General features: G+C 47.6%; 1 protein-coding gene across 1 annotated transcript in view; it reads right to left on the bottom strand.

The window, feature by feature from the left end:
• Positions 1 to 23,237, bottom strand: part of cfap161 (cilia and flagella associated protein 161) — a 52,799-nt gene that overhangs the window by 25,426 nt on the left and 4,136 nt on the right. Inside the window, exon 2 of the mRNA XM_067971618.1 lies at positions 2,644 to 2,733. Within this exon, the coding sequence (XP_067827719.1) occupies positions 2,644 to 2,733 (90 nt within the window). The remainder of the gene's footprint in view (positions 1 to 2,643; positions 2,734 to 23,237) is intronic.

Raw genomic sequence — 23,237 nt, forward strand, 5'->3', positions numbered from 1 at the left:
GGTCCCAGTGCCCCATAGCTGTGAGCCTGGATAGCGAGCATTGTTGAAGTTATTGGGAGCATGGAATACTTTGCCACAGGGAGAAGCTGAGGCAGAGATCATCGCATCTTTTAAGGGAAATGTGGATGAATGTATTTAACAGAGGACGATACAGGGCTATGGAGAGAAGGCAGGGCAGTAGGATTAGTTTTGGATTGCCCTAGCTAAGAGCCAGCACAGACACAAAGGACCAATTGGCTCCCTTCTGTGCAGTCAAGTCCTATGGTTCTTCCATTGGCAGACTATTGGACGGTATCACAGCCAAGCTTGGTCTTGTCCTCACTTGACATCCACATATGCACAATTGCAGGAGGGATCGCTCAATAGAAATAAGCGGGTGGGTGGGGGGGGGGGGGGGGAGAATTTTAAGGATGAGCGGGAACGGTGCAGTCGGGGGCAAGGCGGACAGGAAGCCCTCCGGCACACCGCAGCATGAGACCCAGGAGATTTTAACTCCGAGGCCTCATCTGCATAATCAGAGACAGTCTCCCACCTGAACCCGGCGGGAAGAGCTAAGCGGCCCGGAGGTGGGAGCGGGATTTTGGGCGGCAGGAGGCCGTCACTGGGGACCTGATCCAATGATTTGGCCTGGCATGTAGGCCTGGAGTTAAGATTGCAGTCGGACTCCGATGACGTCATCGCAGCCCAATCTGCATATTTAAACAAGGCTTTGGGTGGGTGTCCTTGGCTCCTGCAATTTAAAATTAGGATCAGGGCAAGAGGCCAGCAGGTAAGTCTCCCGTTGCATTTTAACTGTCCCCCAACCCGGTTTCCGCTTAGCAGATGAGTTAAAATTCACCCCCCCACTACAAGGAGCGGGAACCATGACTGATGTTTCCCCTTCCTAACCCAAAGATGAAAAGTCCAATTCTACCACCCTAAGATAAGCCATCTTAGCACAGAGCATTGATTGAATCTGGGACCTTTCTGGTCTGTGTGGCTTTGTTGCTCACACTCCTTTAAATAGCTGAGCCATCGAAGAGTTGGGCCTTAACTTTTTGGCATAAACACAACACTTTAATGGTCACTTTTATGAATACTGTCCTATCTATGAATGATTATAGAAAACATCCCATCCTTTTATGGCTGTGCATTGTGCTTTAATTACTCCTCTCTTCTCTATTCCCTCATAAAATATGCTGCAACTTCAAAAAAACATGTTAGATCCAAATGTAAGATTTCATCCGTTTAAAGCTTGGAGATCCTTTATATGATATAAGCAAATTCTAAAAGATAGATTTAAGACACAGATTGTTGAGTTCCAATATAAAGTAAATGAAAGCTTCATGATCATAAAATTTTCTTGCTACATCTGCTGTTAAACAATAGGGGGGAAAAGTTAGGAACCAAAATTGTTCTGAGTACTCCAAAAACATCCAAAAAGGTTTTAAAAGATAGTTTATCCAACATTTGATTTCCCCCTCTCCCACCCAACCCCCGCCCCCCACCAAATTGACACATGGGCACCTGCTTTTCCTCCTGCGTCAAATAGAGAATATTTCTGTATTTTTTTATATATATGTTGAGACCTGATTCAGTCTTTGTTGCTTTCTAAGTATTTGTACCGTCAGTAACTTGCTGGGGCTGAAAATCTTTGGCCCCAGTAGTGAATTCCTGGCAAAAGTCGGGTGCAGGTAGCCCAATGGAGCCGGACTGGAAACGGCAGGTTTCCACCTCGAATGCGTGGTGCCGGTAATTCCCGATGGGGACTATGGCGGACACAACCTTCACCTGTCCCAAACATGGCCCGTGATATCGGAGGAGGCGGAGGTGGGATGGAGGTTGAGGGATTCCCACACTGTGAATTTCCTTGGCCTTAGTCTCCCTGCTGCTAAGGGACCTGACCAGTGGGATGAACCCAGCATAGACAGCGGCTCAACGACACTTCCGGATCCTGGGGCGCCATATCGCTTCTCCCTATTATAATTTTCTGAGCCAGTGGCACCGGCTGACTATTGAGTGGCTTGCCAGCACCGCTTTTCCTGTTAACATTAACGTCAGGCGAGGGCACTTAAAGTGGATCTTAGTGTGTGCTCGGTATTTCCACCTTTCAGAGCAGGCAGGAGAGCATGGTGGGTAGACCACGTAACCTTTGGTACATTGTACTGCAATTAAAGGGTAAATGTTAGTCCCGGGACGGTATACCTTTCATGGCGCAGGTTTCACTTCATAGGAGATTTGATCTGCTTAGGAAAACTGCCTGTCTGCTGTGAGCACAAGCTGAAACTGGTGGGAGGAAGCCCAAATTGTAACAGGCACACAATCATACCCAAGATTATAGGAGAAATGAAGACTGATTTTAAACATTTTAACAATACGAGCATTGATCCTGGCCCTGCCAACCTGTAATGCCAACAAATGGCCAGCTGACATATAACTGCCCATTTTAATGCCTCTAAAACTAAATGGATTTAAATAGCAACTTGTTTCAGTGAATAATACTGATTTATACCAAGCTGCGGGGTTATAAAGTACAATACAGGTTATTTATGCTGTATTTGATACAGGTACCATGAGATGATTCTATAACAACTGTGATCATTAACTGATGAAAATGACTCTCTCTCGGAAACAAAAATCTTAAGTTTGAAACAGTTAATTCACCTTATTCAGTAGAGTTTCTTTGTAAGAGCCCATCTTCTGTATCAGAAGCTCCCCTCGTTCTTTCCTGTACATAAAGTCTTTAAGAAGATCCTGTAAGATATTAAAAAAAATTGTGTTCTGCATTTTTAGGGCCCATGAATAAAACTTTACACCACTTGGAGTACTGTGTACAATTTTTGCGCTCCATGGCCTGGATTTCCCTCCCATTGGCAGGTTTGGGGCAAGGCAATCCTAATACCCATTTGAAACCACCACTAACCCCTCACAATTTCCTCCCAGAACCCTCATTAGCCATTCAGGGCGATTTGGAGGCCAGAAAACCACCCTATGCTGGTTTATGGCTGCTAGGCGTGGGGGATACGGTTCTGGTGCTGCCATTAAAAGTCTGTAGCCAGTTGAAGAGCAATATCACTTCTCAGCAAGATGGCAGAAGGAGCAGTAGCCTCGGGAAAGAAGGACAACTGCGGAAGGACCACCATCACTGAAAACCCTTGGGGTGAAATTGGCCATGGGCGGGGACTCAAAACAGGTGGAATCACTTTTGCCTCCCATTATACCACACACCCGATACTCATTTCTATTGAATTCAATGAGGCTGAATATCGGGGACAGGGGTCTAACGGGCGACCGATGCGATACTGCCTGTTTCTGGGTCCCAACCATGTCCAATTTCAACCCTCCAAGTCCACAGGAAAGAAGGTGTTAGTTTAAGAGGTTTTTTTAGATTAAGATGAGGTGTTAGATTTAATAGGAAGATGGACAGGTGAGAATGTAGGAGAGAGTGAAGTTGGAGGTGAGCTGGCAAGAGAAAGTTGGTAAAGGCTGGGCAAGGCTCAGCATACGTTGTTTCAACTTCTTGGGCTTTCTTAAAATATTGTAATGCTCTTACACTAAGACCTCTATTTCTTCGAGGGCAAATGTCACTGTGTGCACAGCTAAACAAGCTCTTCTGTCTTTCATATCGTTGGGGTGTCTTGGAGGAAGAGGCCATCCACTCCAATGACCTCCTGGGCACTTCCAGATCAACAACTGCTGCCATGTTCTTACCAACTCTCCATCCTGGTACCTTACCTGTACAACCACTAGCACAGAGACACCCACTTGCAAGGAATTAGTTAGAAAGTCAGACAAAGTGTCACTAGCGAATTACTGCGCACTAAGCGAGAGTGAGGACCTGGGACTGGAAGAAAGGGAGAGTGCCATTCCTCCACGGACATTGCCCTCGACCGAGGAGCCCGGGGACCCAGATCTAAGGAGCCCAGTCTTCAAAAGAACAACGATTCAGGAGCATTGATCTCATATGCAGGCATTGGAGACGGTTTCCATGTTTATGGTTGAGATGATGGAGAAGTGGGAGGAGTCCAATAACTGCACTGTAACACACTGCAGGAAGTCTCTCATGACCTACTAAACACCCTGGAGTATGTGACAGAATAGCATCAAGACACCAGGAAGAGCTGTTAAGGACATTAGTGGCTTCCGGAATCACAGCCAGGAATGCTTCAGAAGTTAACCAGCAGCCTGAAATGATAAACCAGCAACTAACCTCTAAAAATAACCTGCACGATCCCTTTAAATAGCACTGGTGAAGGGTCCTTTCTGCCACGAATTGCTGGGCGAGTTTAGCACATGGTGAGTCAGGCACTGGGACATACCAAAATCAGAAAAGGGTCCTCCATGAAGCACAGGGCTCTAATTTGAATAAGTTATTCAGTATTTTCCATAGTTCCGCCGTACGGTCTGGGCGCTTACAGAGAAGCCTTATCCAATATGGTGGGACAGGCTTGTGGGCTAAAAAGGAACTGGCACTTTTATGGAAGGAGAATTCAGGTATGGTTTTTTGTGGCAGATTTTAGCTGGAGCCTTTAGGAATGCATTTTTCTCTGTTGACTGCCTAAAACAGACAGAAATTCAGAGCAAAATGCATCAAAGAGGACATATGTGTATTGGCAAAGTTGCAAAGAAGTGCAATAAAACTGATCCCAAGTGCAAAAGGACGACCTTTGAGAAAAGATTAAAGAAGCTGATGCTCTGCAATTACAGAATGATAGTCCCACCTTTTCAAATATATATTCAATTCCCTTTTGAAACTTACTATTGAATCTGCTTCCACCACCCTTTCAGGTAGTACATTCCAGATCATAACAACTTGCTGCATAAAAAAATTCTCTTTTGTCCTCTGGTTACTGACTCTCCCACCAGTGGAAACAGTTTCTCCTTATTTACTCTATCAAAACCCCTCAGAATTGTGAACATCTCTATTAAATCTCCTTTTAAATTTCTCTTCTCCAATCTCTCCACGTAACTGAAGTCCCTCATCCCTGGTATAATTCAGGTAAATCTCCTCTACACCCTCTCCAATCTAGAGAAAAGGTCTGAGAGGACCTCATCGAGGTATAGAAATTATTAAAGGTAGACTGGGTGAACCCAGAATATTACTCCAGGGTAAATCAGGCCAGTCGGATCTAAGGACATAAATTGAAATTGGTGGAAAGGAACATTTAAAAGATATTAGAAAAAAATGTCTATCGTGCACATTTTCAAAGAAGAACAGGGAGTTCTCCTGATGTCCTGACCAATATCGCTTCATTAATCAACATCACCGACACAAATTAACTGGTCATTTATCCCATTTGCTTTTGCGGAACCTTGCTGTATGCAAATTAGCTGCTGCATTTGCCTACAAAACAGTGACTACATTTCAAAGAAACTCATTGGCTGTGAATTACTTTGGGATGTCCGGAAGATGTGGAAGGTGCTATATAAATGCAAGTTCGTTATTCTTCTTAATCAAAAGGTGATGAATGCTCAGAATAATCTGCCAGGTAAAACAGCGGAGTCAAATACATTAGAGGTGTTCAAAATGGAATTGGATGCTCGGCTAGGTGAAGTAACAGATGATTGAATTTAAGTGGGCCAAATGGCCTTTTCTCTTCCTTGACTTTTCCTAATGCTCTACAATTTATAAAATGAAGCACATGGACTATTGTGCTCATAGTCTGGAGCTCAATATTTTCATTAACAAAGGCTAAGTTTCAGGATATCAGTAACAGTCCCCACATAGCTCAAGCACTAAGCATGAAGGACACATCACACCTCACCTGAATATAGTAGCGCACAAAGCTGTGGCTGTATGACCAAAAGCCACCACAAAATGGGGTGACCTTGACTTTGTGCGATAGTGTAAAATAGATGACAATGAGTCGGCAGCCCGTTTTACATCTCTCGCAATTTTCCTTTCCATTGATTTCTTTGATCGGTTACAGGCAGCAGAGTTTTGGATGAGCTGAAGTTTCCAGAGGAAGAAGCATGGGAGGCCATTGGAATAGTCAAGTCTGGGGGGGTGACAAAGGTATGGATGAGGGCTTCAGCGGCAGGTGGGCTGAGGTAAGGGCGGAGACGAGCAAAGTAACAACAGTGGAAGTAGAAAAATTACTCTGAACAGCCTGGCCCGAGGAATAAACCTCTCTGCTCTCTCCCCAGATGTTAAGTGATCTATTGTATATTTCCAGCATTTTCTCTTTTCCGATTTCCAGCACTTACAGGTTTTTTTTTGATTTTTTGATTTGAAAAAATATTGCTGTGGTAACTTGAATTAAACAGGCCATTTTAAAAGAATAACATTGCATCTCAAAAGGGTTTTCATGCAGTACAAAGGCAATGTTGCATCAGTCACACAAAGGGGTCACTGTGAGCAGTAGAAGTAACAAGCGCACAGTATAAAGATAAGAGAAATTAAAAAGCTCAAAGGAACATTTTGAAGTGATCATTCTACCCCACAATTATTCAAGCAATCTACCCAGATGGTGATGATAATGATGCCAGATCGCCTTTCTTGTTCCCATCAAACTTCAGTTATGCATATCCTGTGATTTAAGAATGCCAAAGAAGTTCCTTTGTTCCGAAATGCAGGCAGAGACTGTAGTGGCTTTGCTTCAGTATAAGAATGTTGAGAAATCAAATAATAGCAGCACATCTACATTTAAATGGCTGCATGCCTATCCATACTCAGATGAATGACTCGCGAGATTTTCCTCCAAGGAAGAAATGAATAGATCAATAATCAAAGCATTACCAACATTTACAGAATTAGGTCCAATAGTGAGCAAAGACTAGCCCAAATTGGTACTTTTACAAGGCCTCAGTTTCATCAAGACATAATTGTACGGCAGCATATTTCCAAAAGAGATTCTGAATATTCAGAAACACTAGCCTAGAAATTGGATGACGCTGTGCTCGGACAGGCACAAAATGGGTGCCAATGTGCGCATGCCGCTTGTCTAATATGGTGGGCGGCATGCGCACATTCTGAGATGGAAGTGCGCCGCCCACCATATTGGTATAGGCATCAAAACAGGCGTCCAGGGCCTGCGCCTGAAACAGGCATTAGCTCCTTTACATATGCAAAAAAGTGTCTTACACCTGTTTGATATCTCCTTTAACAAATTGGTTTGCCCCAATCGCAGACAGCGCTGGGCCTGCTGCATTCAAGGAAACTAGATTACATGCAGCCTAACCGATGGTCCTTAAAGTGCCTCTGAAAAGGTATGTTTTTTAAAATACTTACCTGAATACGGAGCTGGGAGGTGCAGGAGTGCTCCTCCCAGCTCCACATTAAAACCACAGGCAGTTGCTGGCCCCTGGTCACCCCCAACCCTATCACTGCCTTGACCCCCCACCCGATCGCAGCCTCGACCCCCCACCCGATCACTGCCTCGACCCCCAACCCGATCACTGCCTCGACCCCCAACCGATCACTGCCTCGGCCCCCACCAGATCACTGCCACGACCCCCCAACCGATCACTGCCTCGACCCCCACCCGATCACTGCCTCGGCCCCCCACCCGATCACTGCCTCGGCCCCCCACCCGATCACTGCCTCGACCCCCCACCCGATCACTGCCTCGACCCCCCACCCGATCACTGCCTCGGCCCCCCACCCGATCACTGCATCGACCCCCACCCGATCACTGCCTCGACCCCCAACCGATCACTGCCTCGGCCCCCAACCGATCACTGCCTCGACCCCCACCAGATCACTGCCACGACCCCCCAACTGATCACTGCCTCGACCCCCACCCGATCACTGCCTCGGCCCCCCACCTGATCACTGCCTCGACCCCCCAACCGATCACTGCCACGACCCCCCAACCGATCACTGCCTCGACCCCCACCAGATCACTGCCACGACCCCCCAACCGATCACTGCCTCGACCCCCACCCGATCACTGCCTCGGCCCCCCACCCGATCACTGCCTCGACCCCCCACCCGATCACTGCCTCGGCCCCCAACCGATCACTGCCACGACCCCCCAACCGATCACTGCCTCGACCCCCACCAGATCACTGCCACGACCCCCCAACCGATCACTGCCTCGACCCCCACCCGATCACTGCCTCGGCCCCCCACCCGATCACTGCCTCGACCCCCCACCCGATCACTGCCTCGACCCCCACCCGATCACTGCCTCGGCCCCCCACCCGATCACTGCCTCGGCCCCCAACCGATCACTGCCTCGACCCCCACCCGATCACTGCCTCGATCCCCACCCGATCACTGCCTCCGCCCCCTCCCGATCACTGCCTCCGCCCCCTCCCGATCACTGCCTCCGCCCCCTCCCGATCACTGCCTCCGCCCCCTCCCGATCACTGCCTCCGCCCCCTCCCGATCACTGCCTCCGCCCCCTCCCGATCACTGCCTCCGCCCCCTCCCGATCACTGCCTCCGCCCCCTCCCGATCACTGCCTCCGCCCCCTCCCGATCACTGCCTCCGCCCCCTCCCGATCACTGCCTCCGCCCCCTCCCGATCACTGCCTCCGCCCCCTCCCGATCACTGCCTCGGCCCCCCACCCGATCACTGCCTCCGCCCCCTCCCGATCACTGCCTCCGCCCCCTCCCGATCACTGCCTCCGCCCCCTCCCGATCACTGCCTCCGCCCCCTCCCGATCACTGCCTCGTGCCCCTCCCAGTCATTAACTCGACTTGGATTCAGAAACTCACTAACGATTGTTTAAATTTACAGGCAATACTAACCTGGGTAGTATTGGTTACCCAGGGGTCTACAAAAGGAGTTAAGATATAATCTATAAACGGGTGGAATAGAGACAGATGTAACTGTAAAGTACTGCACGCTGAAAGGAAAATGGGTGTCCACTAGATATGTCCACTAGAGATGCGGTAGAACCAGTTAAAGACAATGTTGCAAGAAATCTGGGGTTGATAACATATCGACGCTGATTTTCCTGGGCGGTGCGCTGCTCAGGCAATGTGAGCGGAAAGAACTGGTGCTCACTGGGATGGAAGAATGGACTTTGTGCACTTGTGGAGGCACACAAATGGAGCAGGCCACCCTGGTGACAGGAAGTTTGAGCACATCTCAGGCCTTAAAGGTCTGAGGCTAATTAAAGGGGCATGGAGCAGGAGGCAGCAACAAGGAGGTGCAGCAGAACAATCATTACTGAGTGGCCCTGAGATTCTTGCAAGCTTGACTGTTTTGGCTGTAGCTGATAGTTTTAAAGTGTAAAAAATTTAGTATTTAGCTAAAAGTTTAGTATAAAATGCTTCCAATGTAACTGATGTCTTCCCTGAATGTAAGTGCTTTCACTGTTTTTCATGTTGCATCTCTTGATAATGTTTTTCTGCTGGGTACTGGAATTCTTCTTGCTCAATTCCAGATAGCCCCACAAACCAATGCCCTAATAGACAGTGATGCTAACTGGACAGCGCGGAGCTTGCCAGTGCTCTGTGCTGGCAAGGTGTGCAGATTTAGCTGGTTAAACTCCAGTACTACCCATGCACATATTTTTTTTATTTGTTCATGGGACGTGGGCGTCGCTGGCGAGGCCAGCATTTATTGCCCACCCCTAATTGCCCTTGAGAAGGTGGTGGTGAGTCACCCTCTTGAACCACTGCAGTCCGTGTGGTGAAGGTTCTCCCACAGTGCTGTTAGGTAGGGAGTTCCAGGATTTTGACCCAGCGATGACATATTTAGGGGTCCCTTTACTAACCAGCCCCTTAAGGCCTCTAGACTTGGGTAAAAGAAGTGCATGCCACTGGGGAGACAGTGCACTCCATAATGAACAAACAGAAATTCTATCTGTGTGGAATTCACAGTAGATTGGTTTGGAGATTTTGTGCATGTCTAAAACCCAGCCGACCAAAACAAATTGTGATTAAGAGACTGCTTTATTTGAACTTTCTATCCCAATAGGCACTCAAGTTCTCTCACTTAAATCACAAATGGTTATAGATTCAGACCACCAAAGGTAGCTGACTGGTTCCCTCCCTGATAGGAAACAAAAGTTAGACAGACATGGGCCTGAAAATTAAAGTATGTGATTTTTTTTTATTCATTCATGGGATGTGGGCGTTGCTGGCGAGGCCAGCATTTATTGCCCATCCCTAATTGCCCTTGAGAAGGTAGTGGTGAGACGCCTTCTTGAACCGCTGCTGTCCGTGTGTTGAAGGTTCTCCCACAGTGCTGTTAGGAAGGGAGTTCCAGGATTTTGACCCAGCGATGATGAAGGATCTGCGATATATTTCCAAGTTGGGATGGTGCATGACTTGGAGGGGAACGTGCAGGTGGTGTTGTTCCCATGTGCTTGCTGCCCTTGTCCTTCTAGGTTGCAGAGGTCGCGGGTTTGGGAGGTACTGTCGAAGAAGCCTTGGCGAGTTGCTGCAGGGCATCCTGTGGATGGTACACACTGCAGCCACTGTGCGCCGGTGGTGAAGGGAGTGAATGTTTAAGGTGGTGGATGGGGTGCCGATCAAGCGGGCTGCTTTGTCCTGGATAGTGTCAAGCTTCTTGAGTGTTGTTGGAGCTGCACTCATCCAGGCAAGTGGAGAGTATTCCATCGCACTCCTGACTTGTGAATGTAGATGGTGGAAAGGATTTGGGGAGTCAGGAGGTGAGTCACTCACCACAGAATACCCAGCCTCTGATCTGCTCTTGTAGCCACAATATTTATGTGGCTGGTCCAGTTAAGTTTCTGGTCAATGGTGACCCCCAGGATGTTGATGGTGGGGGATTCGGTGATGGTAATGCCGTTGAATGTCATGGGGAGGTGGTTAGACTCTCTCTTGTTGGAGATGGTCATTGCCTGGCACTTGTCTGGCGCGAATGTTACTTGCCACTTATCCGCCCAAGCCTGGATGTTGTCCAGGTCTTGCTGCATGCGGGCACGGACTGCTTCATTATCTGAGGGGTTGCGAATGGAATTGAACACTGTGCAATCATCAGCGAACATCCCCATTTCTGACCTTATGATGAAGGGAAGGTCATTGATGAAGCAGCTGAAGATGGTTGGGCCAATTAGGGATGGGCAATAAATGCCGGCCTTGCCAGCGACGCCCACATCCCATGAACGAATAAAAAAATAAGAGTTTTTGCTATATGTTGGCAGATGGCAAAGTTCCTCACTGCAGGTAAGTGCTCAGAAAATGACTCCCTCTGAATCATTTTTTATGATGCCATGATGTAAAGCCACTAGATGGAGTCCGTGCGCAAGTCGTCAAATGTTGGTTTAATGCTGCATATGAAGCAGTTTTAAACAATTTAAAGGCTGCAAAAAATTGAGGATTTTAAAAGCTTCCATACGCAAGATAAAATGGTATGGTTCACAATTGTAAAGGTGAGAACATCTGCTTTTTAAAACTAAACATTAAGCTGGGAGTGAGCCTTGGCTCAGTGATAGCACGCCCACCTCTGAGTCCAATGGTTATGGGTTCGAACCCCACTCCAGATAGCCCCAGCAAGTGGAGACCAGAGCTCCAGCCTCTGAATACTGGGAAGACATTCAGTACAGGACTCGCGCCTGATGGGAATGGAGCAGCATCCCCTTGTAGCAGGTTGTGAGTCAGGCTAACAACCTGCCCACATTAAAAAGAAGGGTCATTGTTACAGAAAAGCCCAGAGCACAATCTGCTGGATGTAAAAGCAGTGGAAGAAATTGGCTGTCTCTTGTGCCATCAACATGGAACAGGAAGAAGAAAAATATTAAGATATGAATGCAGACAAAGAATTTCCAATTCCAAAGAACTTCAATTCTGGGCACCGCACTTTAGCAAGGATATTAAGGCCTTAGAGAGGGTGCAGAAAAGATTTACAAGAATGGTACCAGGGACGATGGACTTCAGTTATGTGGAGAGACTAGAGAGGCTGGAGTTGTTCTCCTTAGAACAGAAAAGGTTAAGGGGAGTTTTGGTAGAGGTATTCAAATCATGAATGGTTTTGACAGAGTAAATAGGGAGAGACTGTTTCCAAATGGCAGAAGAGTCGGTAACCAGAGGACACTTAAGAAAAGACATACTTGCTCTCGAGGCAGTACAAAGAAGGTTCACTCGGTTAATCCCGGGGATGAGGGGGTGGACATATGAGGAGAGGTTGAGTAGATTGGGACTCTACTCATTGGAGTTCAGAAGAATGAGAGGCGATCTTATTGAAACATATAAGATTGTGAAGGGGCTTGATCGGGTGGATGCGGTAAGGATGTTCCCAAGGATGGGTGAAACTAGAACTAGGGGGCATAATCTTAGAATAAGGGGCTGCTCTTTCAAAACTGAGATGAGGAGAAACTTCTTCACTCAGAGGGTGGTAGGTCTGTGGAATTTGCTGCCCCAGGAAGCTGTGGAAGCTACATCATTGAATAAATTCAAAGCAGAAATAGACAGTTTCCTGGAAGTGAAGGGAATTAGGGGTTATGGGGAGCGGGCAGGAAATTGGACATGAATTTAGATTTGAGGTTAGGATCAGATCAGCCATGATCTTATTGAATGGCGGAGCAGGCTCGAGGGGCCGATTGGCCTACTCCTGCTCCTATTTCTTATGTTCTTATGTTCTTATGACACAGATTTAAGGTGATCGGCAAAAGAGCCAGAGGCGACATGAGGAAACACTTTTTACGCAGCGAGTTGTAATGATTTGGAATGCACTGCCAGAAAGGATGGTGGAAGCGATTCACCAGTAACTTTCAAAAGGGAAATAGATAAATACTCAAAGGGAAAAAATTTACAAGACTATGGGGAAAGAGCAGGGGAATGGGACTAATTGGATAGCTCTTTCAAAGAGCCGGCACAGGCACGATGGGCCGAATGGCCTCCTCCTGTGCTGTACCTACTATGATATGATACCATGATAATATTATACAGACTCACTGTCTGAGTGAATGTGGCATTTGTATGAACACTGGGCACACTGTATGATGTCACAATACTATTTAAACTATTGCAAATTCAGTAAAACATCCCAAATTGTACTAACACAGGGATGTACACGCCGACGTTAATTATGTCCATTACCAAAATTCAAAATATACAAAGTATATCTTGGTCAGACGACTACAGACTTTACATTCCACTACGTGCTCTCTTGTTTCTGCAATTAAATATACTGTTACGGAAATTTGATGAATTGAACATTTGGTAATGGGTATGTTCCACCTATAGTTTGTGGTTGGTGCACACACAACTATTTTCTGTTTAAACTCTTTAACACGTTCCAAAAAGCTGAAGTGAGGAATTAAACACTCAAAGACTCATTGGTGGATTTGATTGAATAGCATACGATGAAGTTGGATAAAAATTGTATCTGACAGTTTCTCCAATGTGCTTTCTGTTAAAAGGGAATTGAATCAAAAAACAGGTCTTGGAGCTCAAAATAGATTAAGTACTAATTAAGGACAGTGATCGTAGTAACATGATGATGTTGTATGAGACACTTTTTCAAAATACCAAAATTAATGGTTAGTTCCGTTCTTATTGGTGAGTATAGGGACCATCTACATTCGTAACATATCGAAGTTTGCAGATGATACAAAGATGGGAGGGAAAGTAGAGAGTGAGGAGGACATAAAAAACCTGCAGGGGGATATTGACAGGCTGGGTGAGTGGGCGGAGATTTGGCAAATTAAATACAATATTGGAAAATGTGTGGTTTTTCCTGTCAAAGTGCATAACCTGAGAGCAAGTTATTATCTTGATGGCAAGAGACTGGAAAGTACTGCAGTACAAAGGGATCTGGGGGTCCTCGTGCAAGAAAATCAAAAAGTTAGTATGCAAGTGCAGCAGGTGATCAAGAAGGCCAACGGAATGTTGGCTTTTATTGCTAGGGGGATAGAATATAAAAACAGGGAGGTATTGCTGCAGTTATATAAGGTATTGGTGAGACCGCACCTGGAATACTGCATACAGTTTTGGTCTCCATACTTAAGAAAAGACATACTTGCTCTCGAGGAGTACAAAGAAGGTTCACTCGGTTAATCCCGGGGATGAGGGGGCGGACATATGAGGAGAGGTTGAGTAGATTGGGACTCTACTCATTGGAGTTCAGAAGAATGAGAGGCGATCTTATTGAAACATATAAGATTGTGAAGGGGCTTGATCGGGTGGATGCGGTGAGGATGTTCCCAAAAATGGGTGAAACTAGAACTAGGGGGCATAATCTTAGAATAAGGGGCTGCTCCTTCAAAACTGAGATGAGGGGAAACTTCTTCACTCAGAGGGTGGTGGGTCTGTGGAATTTGCTGCCCCAGGAAGCTGTGGAAGCTACATCATTGAATAAATTCAAAGCAGAAATAGACAGTTTCCTGGAAGTGAAGGGAATTAGGGGTTACGGGGAGCGGGCAGGAAATTGGACATGAATTTAGATTTGAGGTTAGGATCAGATCAGCCATGATCTTATTAAATGGCGGAGCAGGCTCGAAGGGCCGATTGGCCTACTCCTGCTCCTATTTCTTATGTTCTTATGTAAGTTTGTTACTGAAATTCAAAGCACCAGCAGCTTCACCGTATTGTAAAACCACTTCCACTGGTTCTGCAATGTGGTGAGGCTGCTGGTGAATTAATTCATCCTGTATAATTCACCCCTGCCCCCACCACCCTCACCTCCAACAACAAGTGCGGGGAGCCCATGGACTTCTTTGTCATTAAGATTGAGACTATTCGTTCAGCTGCCTCTGCCGCATCCCTCCCTTTCCCTTGCCCGTCAAGCCAAGCTTACCTCCTGCCCTGGCCCTGAATTCCATCTTTCTCTAGTTTCTCTCCTATCTCCCCTCATGCCCACTCCGAGCTCATCTTGTCCACGCGACCCACCTCCTGCTCTCTCGACCCTATTCCCACCAAACTGCTGACCACCCAACTTCCCTTCCTGGCCCCCATCTTAGCTGATATTGTAGGCAGTTCCCTTGCCTCAGGTACTGTCCCGCTCCCTTTCAAATCTGATGTCATTACCTACCTCCTCAAAAAACCCAACCTTGACCCCTCTGTCCTTGCAAATTACCTCCCCATCTCCAACCTCCCTTTCCTCTCCAAAGTCCTTAAATGTGCTGTCGCCTCCAAATCTGTGGCCACCTTTCTCTCATGTTTTCCATGTTTGAACCTCTCCAATCAAGTTTCTACCATTGCCACAGCACTAAAGCGACCCTAATTGAAGTCCTATGTGACCGTGACCATGGTGAAACATCCCTCCTCATTATTCTTGACCTGTCTGCAGTTTTTGGCACAGTTGACCACACCATCCTCCTTTAACCCCTCTCTCCTCCATTATCCCGCTGTGAGACTGCCTTCGCCTGGTTCCTATCCAGTCATAGCCAATGAATCTCCTGCAATGGCTTCTCTTCCCACTCCCGCACCATTACCTGTAGAGTCCCCCAAGGATCTATCCTTGGCCCCCTCCTATTTCTCATCTACACGCTGCCCCTCATAGAATCATAGAAAGGTTAGAGCACGGAAGGAGGCCATTCGGCCCATCGAGTCTGCGCCGGCTTTATGCACGAGCAATCCAGCTAGTCCCACTCCCCCGCCCTATCCCCGTAGCCCTGCAAATGTTTTCCTTTCAAGTACTTATCAAATTCCCTTTTGAAGGCCATGATTGAATCTGTCTCCACCATCCCCTCAGGCAGTGCATTCCAGATCCTAACCACTCGCAGTGTAAAAAAGTTTTTCCTCAAGTCACCCTTGGTTCTTTTGCCAATCACTTTGAATCTATGTCCTCTGGTCCTTGACCCTTTCGCCAATGGGAACAATTTCTCTCTATCTACTCTGTCTAGACCCTTCATGATTTGAATACCTCTATCTAATCTCCTCGCAACCGTCTCTGTACCAAGGAGAACAACCCCAGCTTTTCCAGTCTATTCATGTAACTAAAGTCTCTCATCTCTGGAATCATTCTAGTAAATCTCTTTTGCACCCTTTCTAAGGCCTTTACATCTTTCCTGAAGTGTGGTGCCCAGAACTGGACACTATACTCCAGTTGTGGCTGAACCAGTATTTTATAAAGGTTCATCATGACTCCCATACTTTTGTACTCTATACCTCTATTTATAAAGCCCAGGATCCCGTATACTTTTTTAACCACTTTCTCAACCTGCCTTGCCACCTTCAACGATTTGTGCCCTCGGCAGCATCTTCCGAAGACATCACGTCAGGTTCCACGTGTACGCTGAAGACACCCAGCTCTACCTCACCACCACCTCTCTCGACCCTCAACTGCCTCCACGTTGTCAGCCTGCCTGTCCGATATCCTGTCCTGGATAAGCCTGACGTCCTACAATTAAACATTGTCTTCGGCCCCTGCCACAAACTCTGGTCTCTTGCCACTGATTCCATCACCTTTCCAGCCACTGTCTGGGGCTGAACCAGACTGTTTGCAACCTTGGCGTCCTATTTGACCTTGAGCTAAGCTTCTGACTACTTATCCTATCCATCCCAAAGACCGCCTACTTCCACCTCCAGAACATTGCCTGTCTCAGCCCATCTGCTGCTGAAACCCTCATCCATGCTTTTGTTACCTCCAGACTCGACTATTCCATTGCCAGCCTCCCATCTTCCATCCTCCATAAACTTGAGCTCATCCAAAATTCTGCTACCTGTATCTAAACATGTACCAAGTCCTGTTCACCCATCACCCCTGTGCTCAATGACCTACACTTGCTCCCGGTCCACTAATGCATCAAATTTAAAATTTTCATCCTCGTGTTCAAATCCCTCCATGGATTCGCCAATCCCTATGTCTGTAACCTCCTCCAACCCTCTGAGAAATCTGTGTTCCTCCAATTCTGGCCTCTTTCGCATCGCCCACTCCCTTTGGCCCAGCATAGCTGCCTGTGCCTTTAGCCATCTGGGCCCAAAGCTCTGGAATTCCCTCCCTAAACCACTTCACCTCTCCAACCTCTCTCTTCTTTTAACACCCTCCTTAAAACCTACTTCTTTGTCCAAGCTTTTAATCACCCCTCCTAATATCTCCTTTTGTCTATTATTTGTCTGATTATGCTCCTGTGAAGCACCATGGGACATTTTCCTACATTAAAGGGGCTACATAATGTTGTTGTTTACATTATAAGTTGGATCAAGACCACTGGTGGCAACTTCTGCACAGCTTAAGATGCACAATCGCACTAAAGTTTCAATCTGAACTTTTCTGGCTACAAATCTACATATTGGATGTGAGGGGAAACACGTAGAGGTCAGCAATTCAAAAAATTCAGGCAGAGAAAATGGCCTCTAACAGAACCCATCATTGCCAGAAGCAGCCAGTTATATTTGCCTTCCGGAGCACTTTGCTTTGTGGGGACCCCTGGTGAAGTGGATCGCATTATCCTCATTGGAATTAGGCCCACTAGCATACATTTTTGCACTATTTTATATTGGTGACTATTGACAATGCAGCCGACCTGCATCGTCTGTGCCATCACAATGATTATTGACACCAGTCTGTCCCATATTCCGTTATTGGCGCTGCACAGTTTACATTTAGGATTAGCGGTTAGGGTTGGAAACCACTATTGACAATGCTGTTGCCGCTGGACGTATCCTATTTTGTATTATAAGTCACACCTTCTGTCTATCCCCTTCTCCCTCGCTCCCAGCATTGGTGGCAGAGCCTTCAACTGGTCTTGCTGTCCAGAACTCGCTCCCTAAACCTTTCCAACTCTCTCCGCCTTTAGAAACCTTCTCAAAACCCATCTCTTGGACCAAGATTTTGCCCTCCCATCTTAAACTCTCCTTCCCTGGCTCAGCGCCCATCTTCCTGACCCCTTTTTGTGAAGGGCAAAGAGCCGTATAGCCTACTCCTGCACCTATTTCTTATGATCTTATGCTGATATGTTCTTATTTCACTTCATTTGATTTCATTTGACGCCATTCCACTTCATTTGACTTAATTTGACCACATTTCACTTCATTTTACTTTGTATAATGAAGGCGCTATATGAATGCAAGTATTAGTGGAGCTAAAAATGCCCAATCAAAGCACAAGTAACTGCATTTTATATATATATATATATATAAAACTGAGTGACTGTTGACAATGCGATTGACCTGCATCATCGATAATGTCACAATGACAATTGCGCAGTAACAATAGGGGACTTCAATTACCCCAATATAGATTGGAGAAAATACAGAGTAAAAGGCAAGGAGGGTGAAGAATTCTTAAGAAGTTTCTTAATTAGTATGTTTCTAGTCCAACGAGAGAGGAAGCAGTGCTGGATCTAGTTCTGGGGAATGAAGTAGGGCAAGTGGAGTGCATTTCATTGGGAGAACATCTGGGTAATAGTGATCATATAATTAGGTTTAAAGTAGTTATGGAAAGGGACAAAGAAAAATCAACGGTGAAAATACCCATCCCTACAGGGTTTTCAAATGAGATAGAAAGGGGAATAAAAAAGGAGGTGGGGAGGGGGTCGCAATATTGGTTAAAGAAACAATTACAGCTGTGAGGCATGAAAAGTTAGAAGGATCATCAAATGAGGCCGTATGGGTTGAACTGAAGAACAAAAAAGGTGCAATCACAGTGCTGGGAGTGTACTCTGGACGCCCAAACAGTCAGAGGGAGATAGAAGAGCAAATATATAGGCAAATTTCGGAGAAGTGCAAAAGCAATAGGGCAGTAACAGAAGAGGATTTCAACAATCCTAATATTAACTGGGATAGAATCAGAGTAAAAGGGCGCAGAATTCTTAAAATGCATTCAGGAGAACTTTTTTAGCCAGTACATAACATGCCCTTCATTGTCGCTGGGTCAAAATCCTGGAACTCCCTACCTAACAGCACTGTGGGAGAACCTTCACCACACGGACAGCAGAAGTTCAAGAAGGCAGCTCACCACCACCTTCTCAAGGACAATTAGGGATGGGCAATAAATGCTGACCTTGCCAGTGACGCCCATATCCCATGAATGAATTTTTAAAAATGAGAGGGGGCAGTTCTGGACTTAGTTTTAGGGAATGAAGCTGGGCAGATGGAAGGGGTATCAGTGGGAGAGCATTTTGGTGGCAGTGATCATAATTCAGTTAGATTTAGCGTAGTTATGGAAAAGGACAAAGATAGATCAGGAGTAAAAGTTCTCAACAGGGGAAAGGCCAATTTTACTAAGCTGAGCTGTGATTTGGCAAAAGTGGACTGGAAACAGCTATGTGAAGGTAAATCAGTGTCAGTGCAGTGGGAGGCATTGAAGGAGGAGATAATGAGGGTTCAGAGCAAATATGTTCCCACAAAGAAAAAGGGTGGGACTCCCAAATCTAGAGCCCCCTGGATGTCAAGGAGCATACAGGGTAGGATAAGACAAAAAAGGGAAGCTTATGTCAGATACCGAGAGCTCAATAATGCAGAAAGCCTAGAGGAGTATAGAAAGTACAGGGCTGAAATTAAAAAGGAAATTAGGAAAGCAAAGAGAGGGCATGACAAAATATTGGCAAGTAAAATCAAAGAAAACCCAAAGATAAAGAGCAAGAGGGTAACTAAGGAAAGAGTAGGGCCTATTAGAGACCGAAAAGCTAACCTGTGTGTGGAGGCGTAAGACGTGGGTATGGTTCTTAATAAATACTTTGGGCTTGGTTTTCGGACGTCCGAGTGGGTGCGTTCGTGGCCGGGGGGGGGGGGGTCCGAAAATTGGGGATTCCCTGGGCGGGTCCAGAGCCCGGCTCCAAGCCACCCACTTCCAGGTTCCCCAGTGACGCACTTAGATGCGCACGCAGCCCCCGCATGCGGGACTCCCGCCGGCAATTAAAGCCAGCGGGATCCCACTTAAGGCAATTATTTTGATACTTCAGGTTGTTAGGAGACCTGATTTATAGGATATTTTAGGAGGGCTGGGATTTTCATCTAAACTGAGAGTGTTTCACATATTGGGGGAAACACTCCCAGTTGAAATGGACGTGTTGCAGCCACCAGCCTGTGGCAGCTGCAAAGGTCCATTTGACAGGTGGGGGGGTGGGGAGACCCTCACTCATTGCAGGAGGCCACTCTGTCACTTTGGACAAATTTTGGCTTGCACCACCCTCCTCCTAAAACTAAAATTCACCAACTTGCAACCACAACCCCGGTGTGCAGACACATTTACCTACCTTGCGGACCCCCTCAAATGTACATCTTCCAGATAGGGGCCGCCATAGATGCAGTCATGACCTCCTTGGAGGACGAACAGCTTCACCAGCCTCACCGGCCATGCAGTTCACCTCTGACACGTGGAGCTCCACAACACAGTGCTGTGACACATCCACCTGCACAGCAGGAGGGAGGGTAACCGCAGAGAGAGATGCGTCACAGAAGGCATTACCCTCGCCACAGGGTCCACAGACCGAGGCTCAGCTTCCTGGACCTCTCTGAGCAGAAGTGCACACGGAGGCTCAGAGTGGTCATCTGCAGCCTCCTTCATGCCGAGCTGCTCCCGGCTGGCCCGAGCACCATCTTCTTACCTATCGCTGTCAACGTCACCACTGCCCTCAACAATTCTCCTCCACATCCTTCCAGGGTGCCACCGGGGACATCGCCGGCGTCTCTCAGTCGCCTGCACAAAAGAGCCCTGCAAATACACCTACACCCACTCTGCAGTGACACAATGGGTAGCATCAGTTGTGGGTCTTCATGGTGATCCTCAGGAAAGGGCATTATTGCACAAACCAGACATGATTTGCAAAGATGTGGCAGTGGTGGTGATAACAATTTTTTATGATTTTTTGCAAAACAAACAAAAGTAAATCAAAAACATGACATTTTGTCTTACACCCTTGTGCACCCCCTTTGTGCTCACAAAACTTTTGCCTTACGTTTACGGGAACCCCGATGTGGTGCTACCCCTGTGGCTTCAGCAGAGGTAGTGGCAGGTTGCTCTTGTCCATGCCCTGACCGATGAGATGCTTTGCGCGGACGCCCTCTGGGTTTCGGTGCACGTGAGGGCTCCTCCAAAGACTGCTCCACCTCAGCCACGTGGGGAGGGGGCAGCATTGCGGGTACTGGTTGAGAGGGGGGCAACGGGTGAGACGTGGGAGCGCTTTGAGTGGTGTCCCCACTTCCATGTCCCCTTTCATCATCATCCCTCTTCTGGCCCAGGCCCACATCACTCCTTTCACTCTGCTGGATGGCAGTTTGGAGGACTTGTGTGAAGACTTGGAAGGCCAGTTGTAAGGTATCTGTCAGCCTGTTTAAGGTGGCAGAATGTTGCTCACCCTGAATCCGAACGGCCATTGTCAGGGCCTGAATGGACTCATTGTTAAGCCGTGCTTGAAGCTCGATGGAGGCTAGCCTTTCCTCCATCGCAGACATTCCCGCACCTACCCGCGACACTATCTCAGAGATGTCTTCACGCCCATGTGACAGTATTCCACTCATGCAGGAGTTGGACTCCTCCATCCTCTGCGCGATTGTGGAGAGTGCGCGTGGCAACTGTTCCAGTACCTCGGCGATGTGCTGCTGGCCCTCGATGACTCTCCTTTTCTCGGCTGGCCCCCAAGGTTCAGCATCTGGGTCCAGCTGAGCAGAGCCTGGAGAAGAGTGCTCCCACCGACGCAGACTCTCCACGGCTGCCCCTGCCACCAGGGTCTGCTCGTGCTCACATGTGCGTGGTGACTCACCATGTGCAAGCCCAACTAAGTGAGGACGGGGACCCACCGAGGTGTGTGTATCTGCGCTGGTGGATGGCTGCCTCAGATGTGACGATGCACCCTTAGAGGCTGGCAGGTCCTCTGAGGAATCGCCCTCCGCCGTCACGGCGCTCGCAGATGGCCCTGCAAGAGAACAGAAAGCAATATTAAGCATGTGGACAAATGTTGAGGTGCTGCAGATGCCAAGTGATGCTAAGATCATTCGCTATCATGAGTGCTGAGTGTTAGATTTCTGTCACCAGCCGTTTGTGCACTCCCAGTTTCGGCGTCTGCCACGGACAGGCACTCCAGCGTCCAGTTTATTTCGAGTGCCTGCTGCTCCGCATCTGTTAAGACCACCTGGTGTGGCGGGCCCCCTCTGGTCCTTGCCCTCTCCTGGGCATTCTGGCATCTCTTCTCCTATCAAGGCAAAACACAGAGGTGTGATTGAGTGATGGTTGCATGGTGACACGCTGCATGCATTGGTGTGGGTGGGGGTGAGTGTGAGGGAGATGCGTGGGCGGGTGCATGTGAGACATAGCCATGAGATTGTATGAGGATTGGGTTGCGTGGTAATGTTTGAATGGGAACTGGTGAGTAAGTGCAGGCAAGGTGAGGATGATGGTTGAGTGGATGTGAGGAGTGATGCGAGAGCGTTGTGGTGGCAGTGCAGAAGGAGTTGTGTGGTGGTGCAGGTGATGTGGAAGACAGAGTGTGGGAGAATGCGTAAGTATACTCACTTTGGCTGACCTGGTTAGGTCATTAAATCGCTTCCTGGACTGGACCCAGGTTCTGGACACAATGCCGCTGCTGGTGACCTCCTCGGCCACCTCCAGCCAGGCCTTCTTGGTGGCGGAGGGAGGACACCTCCTCCCATCCGATGGCAAAAAAATTTCCCTCCTCCTCCTCACCCCATCGAGCAGCACCTGGAGTGAGGAGTCAGAGAACCTTGGAGCAGCCTTGCCTCTGGCCTGCTCAATGATCCAAAATTGGTTCTTTGCTGCAGGAGGAGCATTGGAGGACTGCCCCTTTAAATAGGGCTCCTCCTGCTGACAGCCTTTGATGTGGGTGTGCAGGGCGCCCGCTGCACAGGTCTGGAAGGGGAAACCCGGAAGCCATGCTAAGTGCCTTCAATTAGGCTGCGATCGCGTGCGGAGCACCCCAAATTCACTGGGCCCGTTACCCACGCGTCCAGTCGACCCCCCGCTGCCAACCCGCCTCCCTCCTAATATCGAGCCCTTTGTGTCTGTCTTCACAAAAGAGGGGGACAATTCAGACATTGTTAAGGAGGAGGAGTGTGAAATATTGGATGGGATAAACATAGTGAGAGAGGAAATATTAAGGGGTTTAGCATCCTTGAAAGTAGATAAATCGGCAGGTCTGGATGAAATGTATCCAAGGTTGTTAAGAGAAGCAAGGGAGGAAATAGTGAAAGCACTGACCATCATTTTCCAATCCTGGTGCCAGAGGACTGAAGGACTGCAAACGTTTAAGATGTCTAAAAAGGGAGAAAGGGATAGACCAAGTAATTATAGGCCAGTCAACCTAACCTTGGTGGTGGGCAATTACTGGAAAAAATTCTGAGGGATAGTATTAATCGTTATTTAGAAAGGCACGGATTAATAAGGACAGTCGGCATGGATTTGTTAAGGCAAGGTCATGTCTGACTAACTTGATTGAATTTTTTGAGAAAGTAACAAGGAGAGTCGATGAGGATAGTGCATTTGATGTAGTCTACAT

Source organism: Heptranchias perlo, chromosome 34 (assembly GCF_035084215.1).
Source record: "Heptranchias perlo isolate sHepPer1 chromosome 34, sHepPer1.hap1, whole genome shotgun sequence".
NCBI classification, from domain to species: Eukaryota; Metazoa; Chordata; class Chondrichthyes; order Hexanchiformes; family Hexanchidae; genus Heptranchias; species Heptranchias perlo.